General features: G+C 49.5%; 1 protein-coding gene across 1 annotated transcript in view; it reads left to right on the top strand.

Moving 5' to 3' along the window:
- The window catches only part of LOC120538293 (zinc finger protein 208-like), a 101,053-nt gene extending 81,244 nt beyond the window's left edge, over positions 1-19,809 (top strand). Inside the window, exon 9 of the mRNA XM_039767755.1 lies at positions 16,129-19,809. Coding sequence (XP_039623689.1) covers positions 16,129-17,274 — 1,146 coding nt within the window. The 3' untranslated portion in view covers positions 17,275-19,809. The remainder of the gene's footprint in view (positions 1-16,128) is intronic.
- Positions 19,810-21,428: the final 1,619 nt, after the last annotated feature.

Genomic DNA, 21,428 nt, shown 5'->3' with positions numbered 1-21,428 from the left:
TCAGGTGGCCGAGTCTCCTTTTAGGGACATCAGATAGTGACGTCCAGCCGTAAACGTGAAGGTCACTTCAGTGATGACAGAAAAGAATCAGCAGGGAGTCGAAACTAAATGAGAGCGAGAGTGGAGCTCATTTACAGAACACAGCAACGGGAATGAAAATGGGACCAGTACACGTGAAGTCAAAACCAGTGTAAGTAGTAAGCACGAAAACGGGGTGCAGTGGGTTCACTGGTGGGGGCTTGGAGTGAGAAACCACAGCTGATCATCGGACCACCAGCTGGCTTCACTAACGGAGTGACAAAGCGACTGTCACGACGGAGGTCATCGACTGTCCCATACGCCTCTCAGTGACGGACCACTGGGTGACATCAGAGCTCCGCCTGGGGTGTCGTCCGCCTGGTCCGGTGACATTTCCAGTCCAGGGTTGGGGTCCGCCATCTCTGACGACGAGTAAACGTAATCTGGGGACTCGACTGCTGCCCACAAGTTGGTTCTTTCTGCTGCGAGCGTCATTTAAATAGAGGCGGGGCCTGTGGAGTGGGCGGGTCTCTTTGGTGACGGCGCCCCCTCTTGCCCCGGGGTGGAAGTGCTTACCTCCGCAGAGCAGGGTGACAGCAAGTGCCAGCAAGTGCCAGCTGAAACTGTTTGTCAAAGAGAAGTGAAGGCACAGCCACTCCTGCGTGGCTCAGTAGCTGCCAGCTTGCGTTCCCGAGTGTTTAGTCGGTGGCTGGCGAGGTGTTGGGATTCGTCATTCATTTGTTATTCGTCTTTTCTTATATTTGATGTTCTCATGTCGCTGTTCTTGGTCACAGAATCCATTTTTGATTTTGCAGATCGTTCTAAATATTTTGCCTCTTTTCCTGATGCCATCTTGTATGTTATGGGCAGCGCCACCTTGAGGTGCACTTGTGTCGTCACTGCAGTGACATAAAAGGCCTTTGAGGAGGTCGGCGCGGTTGTGCTTTGTGTTGCGGTTTGCTGTTCGCTTGAAGGCCTCGGAGTCTGGTGAGCATTTTGAGTTGACGAGAGGTGGCACGGACCCTCGGGGGTCGCTTTCTTGACGTTCCTTCGATAGATCTGCTCCAATGATTCCAGAAGTTTCTATTTAAAAACTGGTGCCTGCATAAGTGACATGTGACTTATGTGACGTGTGACGACTTTTACTTTTATCTATGGATGGTTTTCACATCGCTGCTTGTTGGTCACAATTGGCTTCTTTGTGTCAAACATCCTCTGCATGAAAACTTAAGAAAGTGACAGACAGACAGACAGATGAAAGGCGCTATATCTCACCGGAGGGTGGAGGATTCCTGTGTTATGTCGTTTTATCCACTGGGTGGCATAATGAACTTCTGGAGCGTCAAAGCACCCACCTAACACCCCCTTATCAAAGCCCTCAGATTTTGTGCCATCTGAACACGTTAGACGGGACCCCCGAGAGTCTTCTGGGCCACCCCACGTGTCAGTGAGTGGTCTCCATTACCCTGATGGGGGTCTGTCATTTGTCACAGACGTCCCGTGACTCGGATTTCTGCCCACATAACAACCTGCCTGTCCTTCGGTCTTCAGTCATCCCTGGCTGTCACTTACATCCTTTGTCTCCATCTCGCCTCTAATTGTCATCTGTTTAGTCTGTGCCACCACGTGTGTCGTATCTCCTATGTGTGTGTGTACACGGGCACATACTGGGCACACGCAGTCTTGACGTGTTATTACGCATTGGTCATAATGGCCATCATTGTGCTGAGCAAACACTGCAAGCCAATCAGTAACAAGTGCGTCTGCCACGTCGTGTGCTCCTTTAATGGCGAGACTTTGGCATCTGACCTCAGGCCATCCCACCGCAAGGACCCTCTTGCTGAGACCCCACAAAACGCCTACAATGGATGTCAGTGGGTGACAACTGCACAGTTCCTGTCCTGAAATGTATGGGGCTTTTGATGAGGGCACCCCTGTCCCGACGGCCCACTCTCGTCTTCTGAAAAGCAGAGCACAAACCCCCCCACACGGCCCACCAGCAGCACATCTGTGAAATGTTTAGAGGAGGAGACCCCCTTAGTGCTTCACGTGTAAAAGATGAGGTGGCGGAGCCCCCAGTGCCTGCCTTGGGATGTAAGGAGGGCGCGTCGACAGTTTGGGCACCGCAGCATAGCATCTTGGTAACGCTGAGTCGGCGTGATGGGCACGAGAGCTCGAGTAGTGGCACGTATTAATGACTCGCTCAGTCGCGTGAATATCGGGTGGTCCTCACACTCCAACTGGAGATGTCGCTCTTCTGCCTCATTGCCTCGCTTCTCTCATCCTCCATGCCAGTAGTGCCAGAACCAGAACCCCACTGGCATCCCAGTAAAAGCCCAAGACTAAGCACCCGCCTGCTTGAATGCGTGTTGTCTGCCAGTCAGCAGATGACCCCGTTAGTTCAGTTCCGTGAAGGAGGCCGAACAACTTGGGGGGCTCCATCAACGTTCAGATTGTGTTCTTTCTGCCGAACGTGAAGTGACGCGCAGAAAATGGCGCAGGTGACCACGAGGAGGAACGTCAAGAAGAGGGAAACACGACAAAGTGCTAAAGATATTATATAGCGCCTTTCACTTTATCTATCTATCTGTCTATCTGTCTATCTATCTAATAGTTACAGTATATAGTGCCTTTTAGTATCTATCTATCTATCTAGCTATCTATTATATAGCGCCTTTCACTCTATCTCTCTCTCTATCTGTCTATCTTAGTTTCACTTTGATCAAAAGTCGCATTGTGGTTTTTTCTCAGCTATTGGAGACAAGAAGAGCTTTAGAGATGCCACTGTGTTGGTTTCAAGGCTGGCCATTCGATCAATAAGGACGGCCAATTATCTCTTATCCTTTATGACAAAAGACTTCATCAGGCTAAGAGAAAATCGGGGAACTCGACCTTAGTACATCCAAAGATGGAGGAGGATGAGGTGGGCTGCTTTTCTGATCTGGAGGTGGAACCCAAATTGGACAGGACTGGTGTGAGCGAGGACTCGATTTTAAGGCTTGACAGACAGGAAAAAAATGTTTTCAATCTTTAAATAAGAAAGACGTGTATGTGTACTGCGTCAAAGTTTTCCATTTTTTAAATCTAAAAAACACCATCATGACGCCCTGGACTGAAAAATTAAATGTAAAGGCGGAGGTCAGGCCAGCATGGAGAGAATTTTATAAACCCCTAAAAAGAAGAGAGCAGGCGATTTACAGTGGAGACTCGTACACGGGGTCATCGCGACTGATGTGTTTCTAAGTACAATTCAGAGCGATGTGAGCGATAAATGGGGAGACAGACAGACAGAGAGACAGACAGACAGAGAGACCGTATTTCACTTATTCTTGTATTGTACGAGACTGCAAACTCTGTTTGTGTAATTTCAGAAAATTCTCTTAATGATCAGAGATTTATTTGGGGCATGAAATATAACAAAAGATCAAAATCAAAACTTCAACTTGGAAATGATTGACTTGGGCAGGCGAAGTTAGCCGTTTTAAAAAGCCGTAATAATAAACCGAATGCTACGTTACCAGATGATGTGCTGTTTATGTTCAAATTTTATGTAATTTCAAGATTTAAGCTGGAATTGAATTATTATGAAACAATGTGTAATATTGAAGAATTAAAAAAGTGTGGGGAGTGAAGGGGGGGGGCGACGAGAAATCAATTTGGAGTAACGAAGAAGAGCGGGAGTGCGATTGTGATGGTAAGCGTTAGGAGGATTAGACAGACGTGTGTGGGGACCGGGAGTACAGGAGGAGTACTGGCGTCTTTTATTGTGCAAAATAAAGTTTATATTAAAATCTATCTGTTATATAGCGCCTTCTGTCTGTCTGTCTGTCTGTCTGTCTGTTACTTTCTTCAAGTTTTCATGCAGAGGACTTTTGACACAACAGAAGCCAATTGTGACCAACAGCAAGTGACCTGAAAACCATCCATGGATAAAGTAAAAGACTCTCGCTATTTGTCACACGTCACATGTCAGTTATGCAGTCACCAGTTTTTGTTTTTGCTAATGTCTTGCTAAATAGAATCTTCTAGAATCATCAGAGCAGATGATAAACTGAGGAGACGTTTCTTTGAGTTTCGTGATTAGCGGACTCTTGAGCCACGAGTGACCGGGAGAGACGACACCTCAGGGAGTCCAGCGCCAGGCTGCAGTGTCCAGTGTGTGTGTTTGGGTCTCTTTTAGTTTATTGTTTTATTTTATTTTCTATTGTACAGCAGTAAGGGGCTCATTAATTATTCACAGCCTGCCTTAGACCTTCAGTGTAAATTTTATTTTTACTAAAAGTAAGTTCAACCTTCTCCTTTTAAATGTTCTTTTCGTGTCTTTTCTTGTTATTCCTGGGCTGTTTACGTTGATTTTATTGTGTTTACGATTTCTTTTGAGAAGCACAATAAAATATAATAAATAATCGTCTTTAATAAAACCCTTGTGTGCGTCCAGGTGTCCAGGTGTCCGTGTGTGTGTCTTCTGGTGAAGTGCGCGTGTGGGGCCTCATGGCACGTGTCCAGTCTCTACCTGCGCATTCCCTGTGTGTGCAGACAGACAGACAGACAGACAGACACAACAAGAGAGAGAGGCGCGTGTGACAAACACGACAGACAGACAGACAGACACAATGAGCTGCGCTGGGAGGTAGAGGAGCAAAGCGTCTGGGCGAGGAGGAGTGTTTATCGTGTTTATTAATAATAATTTAATAACGTATGAGGAGTGTGGAAGGCGCTTGGTGCACTTTGAGTCCAAATAAAGAGTCTTGGACTTTTACCGGGTGTTTGGAGTCATCCCTGAGGGTTCAAGGGACCACTAGCGCCCCCTACTGCCACAATATATATACTTCCATACAGTTCATCCGGTCTGGAGCAGATTGATTATATTTACATACAATCCTATTGGACAAATGACTTGGATTCACAACCAAATCGGTTTACGACCAAATCGGCTTCTGAAACGCATTACGCTCGTGAGCCGAGATTCCACTGTATTACTGAATTTCAGGCATTTTACCGAAATACAAACCAGTATAACTGAGAGACAAAATGAAAGGCACACAATAGAGTGAGACATTTTACAGCCACATACGAGGTCCCTTGTCATTTAATATCGACTGTTCTAGCGGCCGTTATTGTAACGAGCTTCGTGTCAAGTATTAATAATAATTAAACTGTGTTCTGTTTACAGGGAGACAGAGTGGCCACCATTGTGAATGGAGGAGTCGTGTCCGGCCATCCAGCTGCCTCTACAGGTGACACATAAATGTGACTAAGGGACCACAGCAGAGGGACAAGTGACGACACCAGGACTGTGAGGGCCAATCAGCAGGCAGTGCTGGCCACGTGGTGGAGATACAGGTGATGTGATTGGCCGCTGTGTTTGGTATAAAGCAGACTGGCGCCACTCTGGACGCTGAGCAGACTGCATGGGCAGTGAGACCCGCCATTAATCTGAGGGGGCAGAGTTGACAGCTTTGAGAGTCGTAGGGCCAGGCCTGCCCCCGCTTGCCATGGATTTCCTTCTTTTCCTGGCCTCTCACCATATTGGCGGTCATCAGTAAAGCCCCTCAAACCCAATACCCAGTATCCCAGACTGGTGTCTTTACTGTGGGGAATTTGAGGAGGGCTGGTGGGTGAAGGCCGTCTGCCGGGGGTACACTGCACAGTATGACAAGCTGGGGACGGATCTCGGACTCGGCAGGAGTCCCCATGGATAGCATGGAGAACATTAAAGAAGAGGACTGTGAGTGGGAGTCTGGGCGGCGTCAGATCAAACAGGAGGATTGTGAATGGGGACCCGTGGCCATTAAAGAGGAGTCGGCGCCAACATCTGATACCAGCGCCCTGCACCCTAAAGAAATTCTAAAGGGCGTCAAGACAGAGCTCCTTAAATCCGAGTCGGCCTGTCACCTTGTGTGTCCAGGTGAGGAAGGAACTGGAGCCGCTGTGACGGAGAGGGGACCTCCGTGTGTCCAGGTGAAGGCCGAAGCTCTGGACTGTGACATCAGACCACCGGAGAAAGCATTGAGTTCAAGGAATTGTGGTGAAGGTAAGCGCTAAAGTGAAACCTCACCGTAAAGCTTCATCTGCTCTCACACTCTCATTCCATTTCCAAACCCTAGATTTATGAAGTATGAGCAGAAGGTTCAAATTGTCGTATGTAACTCAAACAATCTGGACAAGAACAGGCCATTCAGCCCAACAAAGACCACCCGTCCTACCCACTTACTTCTTCTAAGAACATCAAGTCCTCCACACTACTTGGCCACTTAGTCCGGTTGTTGTCTGAGGTTCTCTGTGTGTTTGTGAGAAGTTCCTAGCTGTGTCCCCATGTTCTTGTGACGGCGGACCCCCTTACCCAGGCCGGCCACTGCACTACCAAGACTATTCCTTGGATCATCTGAGGCTTTTTGCTCGAATAACAAGCCGTCCTTACAAGTTGGACTTTTTTCACCACACGACGAAATAACAGACAACAGTAGACAGGAATGTAAAATCAAACTCCGATAAATGGAAAGGAGATCAAACATTCAATGACGTAGATCTGTGCCCTGAAGCCCACCATCCCAGTGCCACCAGTGACTAGAAAACACAAATATTTACATTGAGCCCTCCCTTTGCCCCAAAACACAGATTAGTTAAACACGGCGCTGGCAATGAGTCCACCATAAAGGCCGGCGGTGCTGGTACTGACTGTGGTGCCAACTAAGCGACCTCACCGTGAAAGGCCTGGCATGAATCCGAACCCTGGGGTTACTCGGCTCTGCCTGTCCTGGTGATGAAGAAGCAATAAATGGCAGTGATGAGTTGCTAAACAGATCGTCAAATTTTGACCCCTTTGTTGTCTTGCGCGCAGTCGTCCCGTTAAACGTATCGGATGAGGTTACAAACTTGGAGAGTTCATCTTTCTTCTGAACAATATCACGCACTGTTTGATCTCCTTTGTTAAATTCCGATGAAAGCTTAGCAATTGATTCCCCCTTTTCAGCAGTTTGCAGTTTTGTTGCACTTGACAAAACAACTCTTTTCCTTTGTGCTCCCGCACTGCACCCCGACATTTCGACACGAACTTCTGCAAAACCGCCTTCTAACCTCGAGGTGCGGACGCCAACTGAATGAACCGGAAGAAGACGGCGCCCCATCCAGAACTTAGTGACGAATGGCAGAAAGGGGAGGGAGAGAGTTTGGAACGAGTCCTCTGCATCGGCTTAAGTCGAGCGGTTCTTCATAGCAGGGGATCGGCTGGCTGGTGCACAGATGCTAGCTAAGCTCTACTGTCAGTCCTTTAGAAGGATTCTCAGAAAGCCATCGACAAAGAAAACGTAAGCTGTGACACACGCAGTGTCCGTTCCTGTAGTCGGAAATCTTGGCAGTCTTGTGATGTCTCGCACTTTTATTTTAGGCGATCCCGGATAACGGAATGCACAGTTAATTGAAGAGCAGATCATCGAGGTCCCCTCCGTGTCCCACTCCTCCCCATCTTTGTTGTTTAGCCCGGTCTCCGTTACTGCTGTAATATCATAACTCTGCTCCTCGACATACGACTCCAACTCGCTCACCGCGTTACGTCAGGTTACTTTTAATGTGTTACTCCTTCTACATTGAAATGTTACATTACGACTCCTTTTTATTTCTGTCCCTCCCTGTTCACTGCCCCCCAATCCTCGACTAGCCTACACATACGCCTCCCCAGCACATTGGTGCCCCTCCAGTTCAGATGTAACCCATCATGGTGGCACAGGTCCCATCTGTTCCAATGGACTCCCAATGTCCCTAATCCTGCCGCGCGTTAACAACAACATTTATTTCTGTCGCACATTTTCATACAGATAATGGAGCTCAAAGTGCTCTACATGATGAAAAAAGAGAAATAGAAGACCAAGTCAAAATTAAAATAAGACAACACTAATTAACTTGGAATAAGAGTAAGGTGGTCCGATGGCCAGCGAGAAAAAATCAAATCTGCAGGGCTTCAGACCACGAGACCCCCCAGTCCCCTCTGGGCATTCAACCTGACATAAATGAAGCGGCCCTCTTTGGATTTAGGGTTCTCATGGAAGGACTTGATGATGATGGTGGTGGTCATCCATCAACGTAGGACATCACGGTGCTTTGATCTGGTGGTGGGGGCGCAAAGAAACCGGCAAAAGAAACAGAAGAGAGAGTCGGGGTCAGTACGGATTTTAGAGCCACCATGAGTAGTGATGATGATGATGAATTGAACACGCAGAGCATCAGGATTAAATTAAAAGCCATGTTACAGTAAAGTGTTTTCAGCCGTGTGCTCCACCGTATCAGCCTGGCTATTCCACATTTCAGGTCCCTACCAGCAGAAAGACGCCCGCCTGCCCGCCTCGCCACTTCTTTTAAGTTTAGCTCTTGGAATTCTGAGCTGACACTCATTTGAGGATCTGAGGTGACAGTTTGATGTCAGACACTCCGATGTATGAGACGCAGCAGATTATTGAAGGCTTTGTGAACCATCAGCAGGGTTTTAAAGTCCATTCTGAATGACACTGGTCACCAGTGTAGTGACACTCAGACTGGGGTGATGTGCTCGGATTTCCTTTTTCTAGTTCATATTCTAGCAGCTCTATTGTGTCTTTTTTGGGTGGTCCTGAGAGGAGTGCGTTACAGTAATCTAGTCGACTGAACTCGTTTCTCAGCACCTTTCAGTGATATCAGACGTTTAACTTCTGTTTTGTTTCTTAAGTTAAAAAATGCTGTCCTAGTGATCTGATGAATATGTGATTTAAAATTCAGATTACAGTCAACAATCACCCCTAAGCTTTTTACCTCCGTCTTGACTTTTAATCCTAATGTATCCAGTTTATTTCTAATAGTCTCATTGTATCCATTATTGCCAATCACTAAGATTTCAGTTCTCTCTTTATTTAACTTGAGAAACTTACTATTCATCCATTCTGAGATACAAGTCAGACATTGTGTTAGTGAATCAAGAGAGTCGGGGTCATCAGGTGCTATTGATAAGTACAGCTGTGTGTCATCAGCATAGCTGTGGTAGCTCACGTTGTAACCTGAGATAATCTGACCTAATGGCAGCATGTAGATTGAGAAGAGCAGCGGACCAGGATAGAGCCTTGTGGACCACCATATCGGATATCAGGGTTCTTTGAGATGTGATTACCACAACTCACAAAGAATTTTCTCCCTGCCAGGTAGGATTCAAACCAATTTAAGACACTGCCAGAGAGGCCCACCCATTGACTAAGGCGATTTCTAAGAATATTATGATCAATGGTGTCAAATGCAGCACTCAGATCTAAGAGGATGAGAACAGATAGACGGCCTCTGTCTGCATTGACCCACAAGTCATTGACGACTTTAACGAGTGCAGTTTCTGTGCTCTGATTTGTTCTGAAACCCGACTGAAGTTATCAGGAATGGCAGGTTCATTGATTGTTTGATTGAAGAATACAGCGATAGCCTCACACGTTTCACTGGAGGTCTTCTGGAGGCATTTCTTTGAGTTCTTTGGTTTAGCAGACGTAGAGAATAAGACTCTGGGATTCCTAGCATTGTTATTTATAATCTTGGAGAAATGGCAGCGCCCCTCAAGACGGACTGTGTTATTGGGTTCTGTTGTTTGAACCTTCAGCATCTCCTAGTGGTTGGTTAGTGAAGCCTTCTAATCCCCTCAGTCTTACCTGAACTGGCGCGTGGCACAGGCAGAACTTCAGAGAAGACCACCTTGTCACCTAACTCTTTGAATTTGGATCGCAGAACTGACAGACCACCTTATGTATGTCATTTGTTCTAACGTGGACAATGACAACTCTGGCCAAGACCCTATCCACTTTCCAGGGAGGTCCCCCACCTGTGGACCCAGAAGGCGACACACCGTGCGAGACTCTCTCTCTCTCTCTGGAGCACACCTGCGCTTCAATCCCCCTAATGATCGAGTCCCCAACTGTTACTTCCTCTCTCTTTCTGGTTTTATGGTGGCCCGCTGGGTCTCCTCATCCCTGCCTAGCACCTCAGAATCATCAGAGTCACCGTCCAGCTCCGCCAGGACATGATAACGGTTTGACACTTTTAATTCTGGGGTTGATGCCCGCGGACAGTGCGCACCCTTAACCTTACACCTTGTGACCGTGACCCACCTATCTCTACCTGTTTGGTCTGGAATCTCCTCCTGTGCCACCTTGGGGGTGCCCACTACCTCTCTAAAGGCCACCTGGGTGAGGTCCGCCAGTTCTCTACTACAACGCAGGCCAGTTCAGTGACCCTGAGCTCGAGGTGCCAGATCAGCTGGCATCTCCTGCAGATGTGACCCTCATAGATGACCACAGGCTCCTCCAAATCTTCATCTAAAGAGTCCAGCATCCATCAGGACTGGCACTGCACTGCCCTGCTGAGTTTGGGTTAGTGAAGCTGGCTCAGCATTTTGTGTTTTGAATTCTAAACTAAATGATTTAACTTGACTGGTAAAACTCAAAGAGGGAGCTGATAGGACAGCTCTGCTTGTTTGACACCTTGGGCCCCCCTGAGCTCCTGTGCTGTCCTCCCTTCTAGGAGGTGAACGTCGCTTTTCTGTCTCTTCTCCTGACTTTGTGCCCCTCTTATTCTTTACTTAAAGCTCGCCACTCGCACTCGTTACATTAATGAGCCCGCCCGCTGTCACCCTCTTAACTGCTCTGCCTTCGGACCACTAAGAACTGTTCAGTTAAAATGAAGAATTCAAACCTGCTTAGTGAGCCTCTGCTGTTCCTGCAGCCCCTTGTGCCTGATCGGGGGTCTTAACGCTGGCCCCTCTTCATAGTTTATAAGTCGGCCACTTCTTCCTGTTGCCCAGTTCTATACTTGGAGATGCCAATGCCAGTTACTGCTGCGTTATCTGCCGTGACTCTTCAAGGCTCGTCACAAGTTACTTTGCCAGTCGCACCCCCAAACACCCAGCTACATTTTCTGCTGTGCGGGTGCAAAAAAAAAAAAAAAAGGCAAAGACCCATCTAAACGTGGAGAAAAAAAACTTTAAAATGACCACCCGGTTCGTTAGCGGCCGCCAAGAACACAAGTTTATCGGAGTAATTAACTCTCACGCCACAGAAAACCCCTCCGCTTGTGTGCCGTTTGTTACACCAACATCGTGAGCTGGCAGCCGTCTCCTCCGTCAGCCCGCGTCTCTGCCCTTCCACTTCTCAGCTGACACTTATTACTGTAAGCGTGGCACACACTGGTGCCGACTCTTTGTTGTCTTGTGTTCAGTATTTCAGGTCGTGGCACTGATGCCCGTTCCTGTGTGGTTGATTTACTGGCAGTTACGTGTTGTCCTGCTTTTCTGCTGTTCAGAGGTGACGTCAGAGCAGGTGACATCAGGGCAGGTGACATCAGGGCGGGTCCTCCATTTGTACTGAGACTTGTGTGTGTTTACTGAAAGTGAATGACAAACAAGATACGAGGACCTCCTTCGATGCCAGCGTGAATCCTCGGGTCACTTTTAGCACTCTGTCCTGTCAGAGTTTGGGTTTAGAGGCCGTGGTGACGATGACGATGATGTGGCTTACAAACACTGAGTGACATTAAACTGAAGAAGACTAAACTTACAAAATGAAACAAGAAGCCAACATCTAGAACGGCGCCTTTCAGCCTGTCACCTCATGGCACACGTCGACTGATTACTAATTTCTGTGCCACACCAATTCATTTATTTTTTGCCGATCAGACAACAAACGGGTTTCATTTTGACTGATTTACATAATAATACCAGGGATTCCCTCCCGTTTTTGCTCCAAAGCGACTTTTTGAACTCTTTATTAAAATTATCAGGCGCTTGACTTGCGGTGGCTGAGGTCCACTTTGAGGACAGTAAGCTGCTCTTCTTCTTCTTCTTCTTCTGATCAGAAATGTCACGTGTGTTACGTGTGAGCAAACTGAGCGGCGGCAGCACGGTGGAGTAAGTAGGCCCAGTGGATGAGCTCGTCCACCAGACGCGTTCATCATCATCATCATCATCATCACAGTGTGTGTTACTGCAGTGGGTGTGTTTGGGGTGTCGTGAGCACTCGACTCGTCTCGGACCCCCTGGACACGCCGTGACGTGACTCTTCCTTCTTGGTAATGGCGTACCGCTGTTTGTCACCGCAGACCTGCTACGTCAGAATCTTTGTCATCTCCAATCTTCATGAAAACACGCCGTTGTACGTTTTTGAGAAACATTTGAAATATTTGGGTGGCGTGTCCTCTTTGATTTATGGACTTCATTGTTAACTCCACCTGCTTGTAGGCTACAGCCGATCTCCTAATGCAACTCGAGTCGATTATTAATATTGAAGGACGACTTGTGATGTAAGCTTTGACTTGACTAGAAGGTACTGGGATGTTTGAGATGCCATTGACTTGGCTTTGACTTCCACTGCCTTGTGCTTCACGAGTAATATTTAAGGTGCAGCCTCCGAGTCTGATTAGCTTAACGTGTCGTGTGCCAAACAATAAGCAGAATAGTCGCCAGCCTGTAGGCCAAGTGCCCAGCATGTGCCCTGACAGAAGTCGGATGCTTTAACACAGCAGGGGTCCTCCGTCACGGTCCGGGAGGGCTGCAGGTTAATTGCTTAATAAGAAGCTCACTTTGGTGGTCTCGCTCGTTAAGATTTGGAACCCTTCCTGCTTCTTTGAGTCTCGAGAGGGCAGCTGTTCTCCATTTCGCTTCTCACCATTGACACCCCTGTGTATTCATCACAGACTGCTGTCAGTCCGTCATCACCCAACCTGCTATGCCCTAACTGCTGGAGCCAACACAGGGCACAAGGCAGGGCACACACCAAGCACAATGTAGGATCGCCAACACACCTCACCTGCATGTCTGTGGACTGTGGGAGGAAAGCCATGAAGACACGGGGAGAACCCGGGAAGCGAACTCGGGTCACCATACTGCGCCACCGTGCCACCCCAATTGGGTTTAAGTAAATACTTGGAAGGAAAGTGAAGGACTGAGAATTCCTCCTCCATTTTAGCCTTCAGATCATCTGGATGAGATCCTTGGAAAGTGGAAGAAAATCCAGGACTTGAGAACAACCTGACATGGCAGAGCTAAAGCACCAACAGGCCATGCAGCCAGTGCGGCCCTCCAGGACTGCGACTGCGGACCCCTGGTTTACAGTAATGGGCCATTTATTTGTTGGCCTGGTCAGACCGAGAAGAAAGCCTCTGCTTATGCTGAACCGTCTCCTGAGAAAACCCTTTTTGAGATCTAAATGAGTGTCACGTGAGCCGAGAGCACCTGACGTAGGGTGTGAGGGTCGGGGGAGACGCCATGCAGGGGGCCTTGTCTCCCCCGGACCCCTCGATGTCGGCCCCCTTCTTTGACTCCGCCCTGTTGAGTCCTGTGGGTGCTGCCTGCCGTGACTCCGGTAATCCGAGTGGAGAGGAAGGAGGCCGAAAGAGAAGACGACAGAGTGTTGCTGGATTGTGCCCGGTGCTGTGGGAAACGCGGACTCCATTTACTCCGATGAATCAAATTAGACCTGCCTGGGCCGAGTGTTTGGGGAGAAGGAGCGCCGCCTGTTTCTGTAACATCCGATTATGTGGTGCATTGGCACTGGATGGCATCAGTGGATGAGTGGTAAATGTGATTGATGTGTTGTCACAGGGGGCCGCGTGTGCTGTCTGTTGTTCAGAATTATTACAGACCATAATATGTGCTGTATGTTCATGAAAATATGAAGTGCAGAATACGCAAACGACGTGTGCCATTGAGAGACGCGGACTTTGGCACTCAAACAGCCAAGGCAGCAGATCTGCCTGACGACGCCAGTGAAGCCTTCTGACTGCACATCTAAATGAATACCTGAAGAAGTTTATCACTGGCGTCTGATTGGACGTTCAAACACGGCGTGACGAGACGGCGATTACCCACAATGCTCACCTGACAAATGACAGGAGGATCTCGCAGCAGACGGAGGCAAATGTGTGGAGCCTGGCAGCTCGCGTCGTCTGTCTGCCCGCCTGTCTGCCCGCCCGGTCACAGGGCTCATTACGACGTGCAGATTCCCTTTAATCTTCAGTTGCTTTGTGCCGTGAGCTGCTGACTGGATGACCGCCGTTTTAGCTTCTTCTTTTCTCTGTTTTGTTGAGCGTCTTTTACTTTCTCTCTGAATCGTCCCCGTCGGTGCTTTAAAATGCACGGACTGGAGACATTGGGGCCGACGTGTTTTAGGAAGAAGCCCTGTGGGTGGCGCCCTCGCAGCGCAGGATTTTGCCACCGTTCACTGCACGCTTTTTAACGGGTTGTTGCCACACGTGTCTGAAGATGGCACGGCTGTGTTCCTCGTCGGGTGAAACCTGTTTGCACGCCCTTTGCTGTCTAAAGCACGTTACTGCTGATTCAGTGCTTAGAATGGACATAAAGATCATCTCCGTCCACGTTTGCTGCAACGTCCTCCTCCTCTGACATCCAAAAAATACAAGAAGCTAAACCAAGTCCACCCTAATAAACGGACAAATGCCTGCTGTGTCTCTGTGATGTGCCGTTTGCTGCGGGACTCTTAAAAGCAAGTTTGTGATGCGCCATCTGTTGGAGTGAAATATGCAGGGTGGTGCGCTGCAAACATCAAACAGAGAGCCGGTGCTGGAGTGACAGAAACCCGCTTGTTAGATGTGAACCCGTCTAATCGAGGTAGCACGGCTCGTTCTCGTGTTTATTAAAGTACAAACATCCGATAACGAGAGGCCGCCCGCACGAGGACGACTCCAGCTCCAGCGGTAAGTGCTGCCGCCTGTCACACGGTTAAAGCAGAAGGCGTTCAGCTTTTGTTTCTTCCTCACCGATCATCGATCCCGTGCAGTTGATTCGTGTTCCGGTACTTTCTGATTAACATAACCGGTCGTGGAGGAGCTTCATGTCCCGTGCCATCCACTACAGTTCTTACAAATGAATGGAGCTGCCTGCCGTGGGGTTTGTTAGCTTCGAGTTCTATCGGCTTATTGTTGTCACCACCATCAAATAATCCAATCCCTTACAGTCTTTCTGTCTTCAAACTAATAAAACATGTCCGCCGACACGTCACCTGCACAGGCCGCTAAGAAAGCCGCTGGATTAGACGACGCAGGTCATTGGTGGAGCTTCATGGACATTCTGATGTGGTTGGCTGCTCTTTCCGTGACGTCTCATTGATTCTGATTATCCGGGAATAACAACAAGAAAGGCTAAGTGACGGATGGATGAAGTTCTCCTGTTCCGTGGCAGGCCCCCCATTAAGGTCAGCTGGACCCCCTAATTAATCATTGCTCGGCACTTTCTTGAATGTGACAGCCAGCACATCGGCTTGTCTCCCCCATTCACTGGCCAGCTCCTCGGACCCCCCGTGACGGTCACAGGTGGTCCTTTTGCTGTCAGTCAGTGAGAACGTGGACGCTGCCCACCGGCAAGTTACTCGTTACTGAGGCTACTCGTTGGTCTGTCTAATGGGGGACAGAAGGGCCGCTCGCTCGTCTAACACTCGCCCCCTCTTTGTACTTGTGGCCGTCACCGCGTTACTTCTTTAGATGTTAGTCAAAGCAGCGATTATTCACCCCTTTCACAAACCGGCAGGTTGGCCCCCCATTGTGCTTTGCCTTCATTTCAGTGACATTTCTTCTTGTCGGTCCTCTTTCTCAACTTGAACTTTCTGTATTTCCGCAGATCTACAGGACAGCGTCGTCGTCTCCCCGTCTTCACTTCCTCAGAGAGATGAAGTTGTGAGCCAACTGGCCCCCGGCTCGGAGAATTTGTCACCAGCGTCATCGCCACACAGTTTCCAGCCTCCGGTGAAATTCACTAAAGCAGACGCAGTCGGCACTCGACAGCAGGCGTGTGACACAAATGTCGAAGATTTGGAGGGAAGTCCAGAGTGGCAGAAAGAAACCTCTAAGAGCAGACGTAACTGGTGTGATGCCAGACGAGGGCCGTACTGCTGCTCTCAGTGTGGCAAACGCTTTTCCCGAATGAGCAGTCTGCATTATCACCTAAGAGTCCACACTGGAGAGAAGCCATTTTGCTGTTGTGAATGTGGGAAAACCTTCACTGGCAAGAGCAGCCTTAGCAGCCACATGAAAAGTCACACCGGCGAGAAGCCATATTGTTGTTCCGAGTGTGGAAAACGATTTTCACGAATGAGACAACTTGAGAGCCATGCTAGAGTTCACACGGGCGAGAGACCGTACCGCTGCTCTCAATGTGGCAAACGATTCTCACAAACGAGCAGTCTGCACAAACACCTAAGAATTCACACTCGGGAGAAGCCGTACTGCTGTGCCGAATGTGGCAAGCGATACGCCAGCAGAGCCAGCCTTCAGATCCACACACGATGTCACACGGGTGAGAGGCCTTATTCTTGCTCTGAATGTGGGAAGCATTTTTCCAGCGGTGGCAGTCTTCAGACCCACACGAGAATTCACACTGGAGAAAAGCCGTACATCTGTTGTGAATGTGGGAAACGATTCTCGAGCGGCAGCAGCCTTCACATCCACAGGAGAATTCACACCGGAGAGAAACCTTACTGTTGTTCTGAATGTGGGAAGCGATTTTCACAAACAAGCAGTCTTCAAAGTCACATGAGAAACCACACGGGGGAGAAGCCATACTGCTGCTCGGAGTGTGGCAAACGATTTTCTCAAATAAGCAGCCTCCATAAACACTCGAGAGTCCACACGGGAGAGAAGCCGTACTGTTGTGCTGAATGTGGGAAGCGATTTTCACGGACAAACAGCCTACATAAACACACAAGAATTCATACTGGAGAGAAACCATACTGCTGTTTGGAATGCGGAAAGCGATTTTCACAAATTAACAGTCTAAATATCCACGTGAGAATTCATACTGGGGAGAAGCCATATGCCTGTTCTGAGTGTGGCCGGCGATACACCGCCAGGTCCAGTCTTAAGAATCACGCGAGAATTCATACTGGAGAGAAGCCATATTCGTGTACTGAGTGTGGGAAACGATTCTCCAGCAGGAGTAACCTTCAGGTCCACACACGAGTGCATACTGGAGAGAAGCCATATTGCTGTCCAGAGTGTGGCAAGAAGTTCTCTAACAGGAGCGGCTTTCTGAGTCACGCGAGAACTCACACCGGAGAGAAGCCGTATTCCTGTTCTGAATGTGGGAAACCATTCACCACCAGTAGCCAACTCAAGGTCCACAGAAGAATTCACACTGGAGAGAAACCATACGTCTGTTCAGATTGTGGGAAACGATTTGCACGAATGAACCAGCTTCAGAGCCACGCAAGGATCCACCAAAGTCACCTGGGACGTGGCAGTGCCAAAAAATAGAAAGAAGGATGCTGGGAACCCTGGTGGTGCCAACTAACGAAACACCCAGATAGCTGAAGTTTCAAATGGCACCTTGATGCCTCGACTGGAGAGGAGACTAAAATAATAAAATGAAATCTGAAATGTGGAACAAAACAACTGAAAGTGAGCTGGTGGCTCGGGGGGTCTACAGGCCCACCCTGACATCCCCTGTGTGAGTGCCAAAGTGTCAAGCTCTAGTGGGACCAGTAACGTCGGGCCACAGCTCAACGGTGACGTCACTAAGCCAACAATGCAGCTCTTGGGAAGTAAGTGGGAGAGACGCCTGATGGCAGGGGCATCTCGCCAGTTGTCCCCATTCCTGCTGTCAGTGTGGGAGGCAGCCATCCTGCCCAACCCCTTCAAGAAGTCACACTTGGGGGGGAACCCTGGCTGATCTAAATGTGCCACCAGAGTGGCCTCGACACCCACGTGACACGTTGACTGCCCAACCTGGTGAAGTGTGCCGCGTCACTGAACTCACTCGAGAAATGATTAGGGTCTCAAAGGGAGAAGAATACAAGATGGGAGCCTCTGGCAATGAGGAAGAGTTAACAAGGGACGTGACCGCAGAATCCCAACCAATGACAGCCCGAGAGAAGATCTCCTCTGATATCTGAATATCAAATTGGGATATGGGCAAGATAAAGGGGTCTGGAAAGTGAAGGACCTCATTCAGGCAGATGGGTAGACAACCTGGAAAGAGGGGGTCTGCACAGCTCATCTTGAATCCTTTGGACCACAGAGGTTGGAGTAAAGAAGAAGCAGGAACACTGATGGGGCGGTGAAGACCAGTCGCGGGCTGTCATGCTGGATGATGTCCACTCAGAATGCTGTACTCGTAAAGAGAAGGACGTGAGGATGAAGCCAAACTACTCGAGAAGAATCTGAACCAACGAAAACCGGAGATTAGGACCACATGGACAAAGAGACAAATACATCAAGGAGGACGTCATGAGCCAGACCAAGGTGACCACAGAAGATGCTTCGCCACAGTTGTCACCTGAACTGACAAAGCGCTGAAGTGACTACCAGAACGTGGCTGGTCGGCCATTTTAAAAATAAACCGCAGCCCATTGCACGTGAAATGAATTCGATGGAAGTCCTTCCTGTCTTCTCGTGTCAGGGGCCCAAATGAACCTCACTGGTTGAAGACCACCCTGAACGTCCCGACTAGTAACGGTGAGTGGCGGGGAAGGGATTGGAGTTTAAAAAGGAAATTAAACAAGAACTCCGGCCCTCCTGTACCTCAGAGGGGTTTGTCTTCGTGCCACTCTTGGTGTGGTGGTCCCTTCCTCCGCACGCGGTGTTCTTGTTGGTGTGACCAGCGGGTGCCCCAGTCCAGGAGGGCACTGCCACCAGCCTTGTTCTCATTGTGCTCTTCTCGGACCCCTCAAGCATTGTCGTATTTATTGCAGCCCCCTAATTGATGAGTGCAACTCCTGGAAAGAAGGATGGAATCCCACCTCTCGCCAGAGTTTCACTCGGCTGTTTGACAGAAAAACAAATCAGCAGAACAGCCTGAGACAACGAAATGAAACGAAACGTCGTAATTAATGGCACAAAAAATGATGGCATGGAATCCTGAAGTCCGAAAACGACGAGCGCCTCCTGGGCTCTGATGACGGCTTGAATTGCGTGAGGCGTGGACTTCGCTCCTCTTCCTCGGTCGTGTGGCAGGATGGCGCCTCCTACGTGGACCTTGGGTCTCATTGACGTGACTTGCCTGTCCTGTGCCGCTGCTCTGTGACAAGATGGCTGAATTCGTCTTCACCAAACCTGCTTCTGACTGGTGGAATGAGACAAGTGTCCCACATGTGGCGGTCACGACTGCCATCTCCTCGGTCCTTTGCCTGACATGCAGTCCGCTGTGGCCATTTGCTCGTTTTCTTCAGGCTCTCGTCTTTGTGGGGTTCATTTGTTTTAATGACACCCCCTAGAAGGCCAGCGCAGATCTGGGGTTCATCACGGACTGCCACTGTCACTGTCACTCGGTCACCCACAGCCCATGACTGCTCTTCGTTAGCCCGCCGTTGTGGTGTCCATGGTGGCTTACGTGTGGCTTTCCTTGTGTTGACTGGTGACGCCGTGACGTCCCCCCCACATTACGTGTCCCTTTTCCGACTTTCCCATTTTGTTTGTATTTGCTCACTCATTGACTTTTGTCACTCTGTGCTGAGTTTTATTGTCCTTGTCACTGTTGGAGCTCTTGGTGGGCCGTGTGTCACGTCACTCGACCTCCTCGGCCCATCTGTAGACCTCCACTTGCTCTGAACGAACGCCGCGCTGCCAGTCCCAGCCATTTGAGCTCAGGTCGTTTTCAGAGGCTCGTCTCACGATGGCAGGATGTTCAGCGTTTTGGGTCTCGTGTCTGAGATTCGTGAACGTCTGCCAGGACTTGTTGTCACCCCCGTTTTAAACGGTGCCACAAGTGAGTCGGCCTTGGCAAGTGAGCAGCGATGGCCACAGCTGGCGATTTGCGTTTCTTGTCCATTAAATTTTGTTCTTTTCAGTTTCCTTTTCTTGTTTCATTTCCTTTTGAGCGCTGAGGCCTAAAGAAACACAAATCCACGTGTGCCAAAGGAGCCTTCGCCACGTTGCTGAGCGGGCAGCTTTGGGGTCCTCTGAGCCGGAAGTGGTGGCCTTGCAGTTAGAGGCTGTGGTGACGCTGCCCACCACCTACTGGCAAGCTGATCAAGGGGGGCTCCATTGTCCTTTAAACCCCCATAAATATTTGGAGGACAGGGCCAGGGTCAACTTTGTCATTCAAAGCCACACCCAGCAGGACAAAATCGTGTCCCCCGGCCTGAGTGAGTCCAAGAAGTGACAACAAAAATGAACAACCGTCAGAGAATCGCTGGCACGTCACGCTGGACTGGCAGACCCGTCAGTGTTTTAGTCAGAACTTGTGCGGAATCTGCACATTCTGCAGTGCCTACTTTGGTGCCACTTGGCATGCGGGGGGCTCCCATAATGTTGGTGGTCCGGTCCCCATGGCACCCTCTCTAGTGCCCCAGTTGAGGTCTTGTGACTCGAGAGGACGTGTCTTGGGGTCCCACAGAGGCCTTGTGTTGCCTCCACTCCCTGTGCCCCCTGACTGATCCTTAGAGGTGTCATTAATAGAGAGGGGACAGTAGGTGACGTGCTTCTTATTGAAGTCCTTTGTTTTATCGACATTTGGGGTCCGGTTACTCGCTGTGAACTCAATGAGAGGTCCACGCTGTGTGCTGCTCAACACTGGGGGTCTTCAGGGTGAAGAGGAGACTCGAGACACAACCGTGGGGACATCAGGGCTCAGAGGGAGTCTCACGTATTGTTTGCAACTGGTACTGACCGGGGGTCTGTCTGTCTGTCTGTCAGGAAGGCTGCTATTCAGTGGCACTGGGGGATTCCCAGTCCAAGTGGAGGGGCTTGTGCCACACGCAGATCTGCAGTCTGATAATAAAAGTCAGCTTCACATTCAGGGACGCTCTGTCGTCACGACAACCCCCAAGCTGTGGCTATGGTGTCGTCATCGTGGGGTGGGAGCAAACTGGGCAGGGCCCAGTATGGAGGAGTGTGGGTCTCGTGTGGCTGTGACCGGCCCCTCCAAGCACTTTGTCATGATGGTGGTGACTGCTGTGTGGCAGTTGTCATGGAGGTAAGTGACAGTTGACTTCATCAGTGCTGGTGTGACACGGGGGACTTCACAGCCTGGTTTAGAGACGCGCGTGTGCTGAGTGGTCAGCACATTGCCCGAGCACACGGCCCGCTTTGTCATTCGTCCTCCAAACCTCCGCTGGATTGAGATTCTTGGCAGGTGTGGCATTAGATGTGGCAGACCTTCAGAAAGGGCAGCTGTGGAGTTTGTTGTTGAGGAGGAGGAGGAGGAGGCTTAGGGTCTGTCAGAGTTTGAATTCCCTGCCACAGGCCACTGGTGTCTTTGGGCTCTTGAAAGTGACACACTTTACTACCCCGATGGCCCGGTGCAGGCTGGCACTAACTGATCTAAGGGCCATCCTGTCACCAGAATGAAAGGTGATCTTATGTACTCTGACCTCGGTGGTCAGCTAGGGTTTCTGGGGGGCTCTGTGATGGTAACCCCCTCAGTGTACTTACTTCTATATTGTGCTCACCAGGGGGTGCTGTAGCCCCCC

Source organism: Polypterus senegalus, chromosome 10 (assembly GCF_016835505.1).
Source record: "Polypterus senegalus isolate Bchr_013 chromosome 10, ASM1683550v1, whole genome shotgun sequence".
NCBI lineage: Eukaryota > Metazoa > Chordata > Cladistia > Polypteriformes > Polypteridae > Polypterus > Polypterus senegalus.
This window is presented reverse-complemented; position numbering and strand designations above follow the sequence as displayed.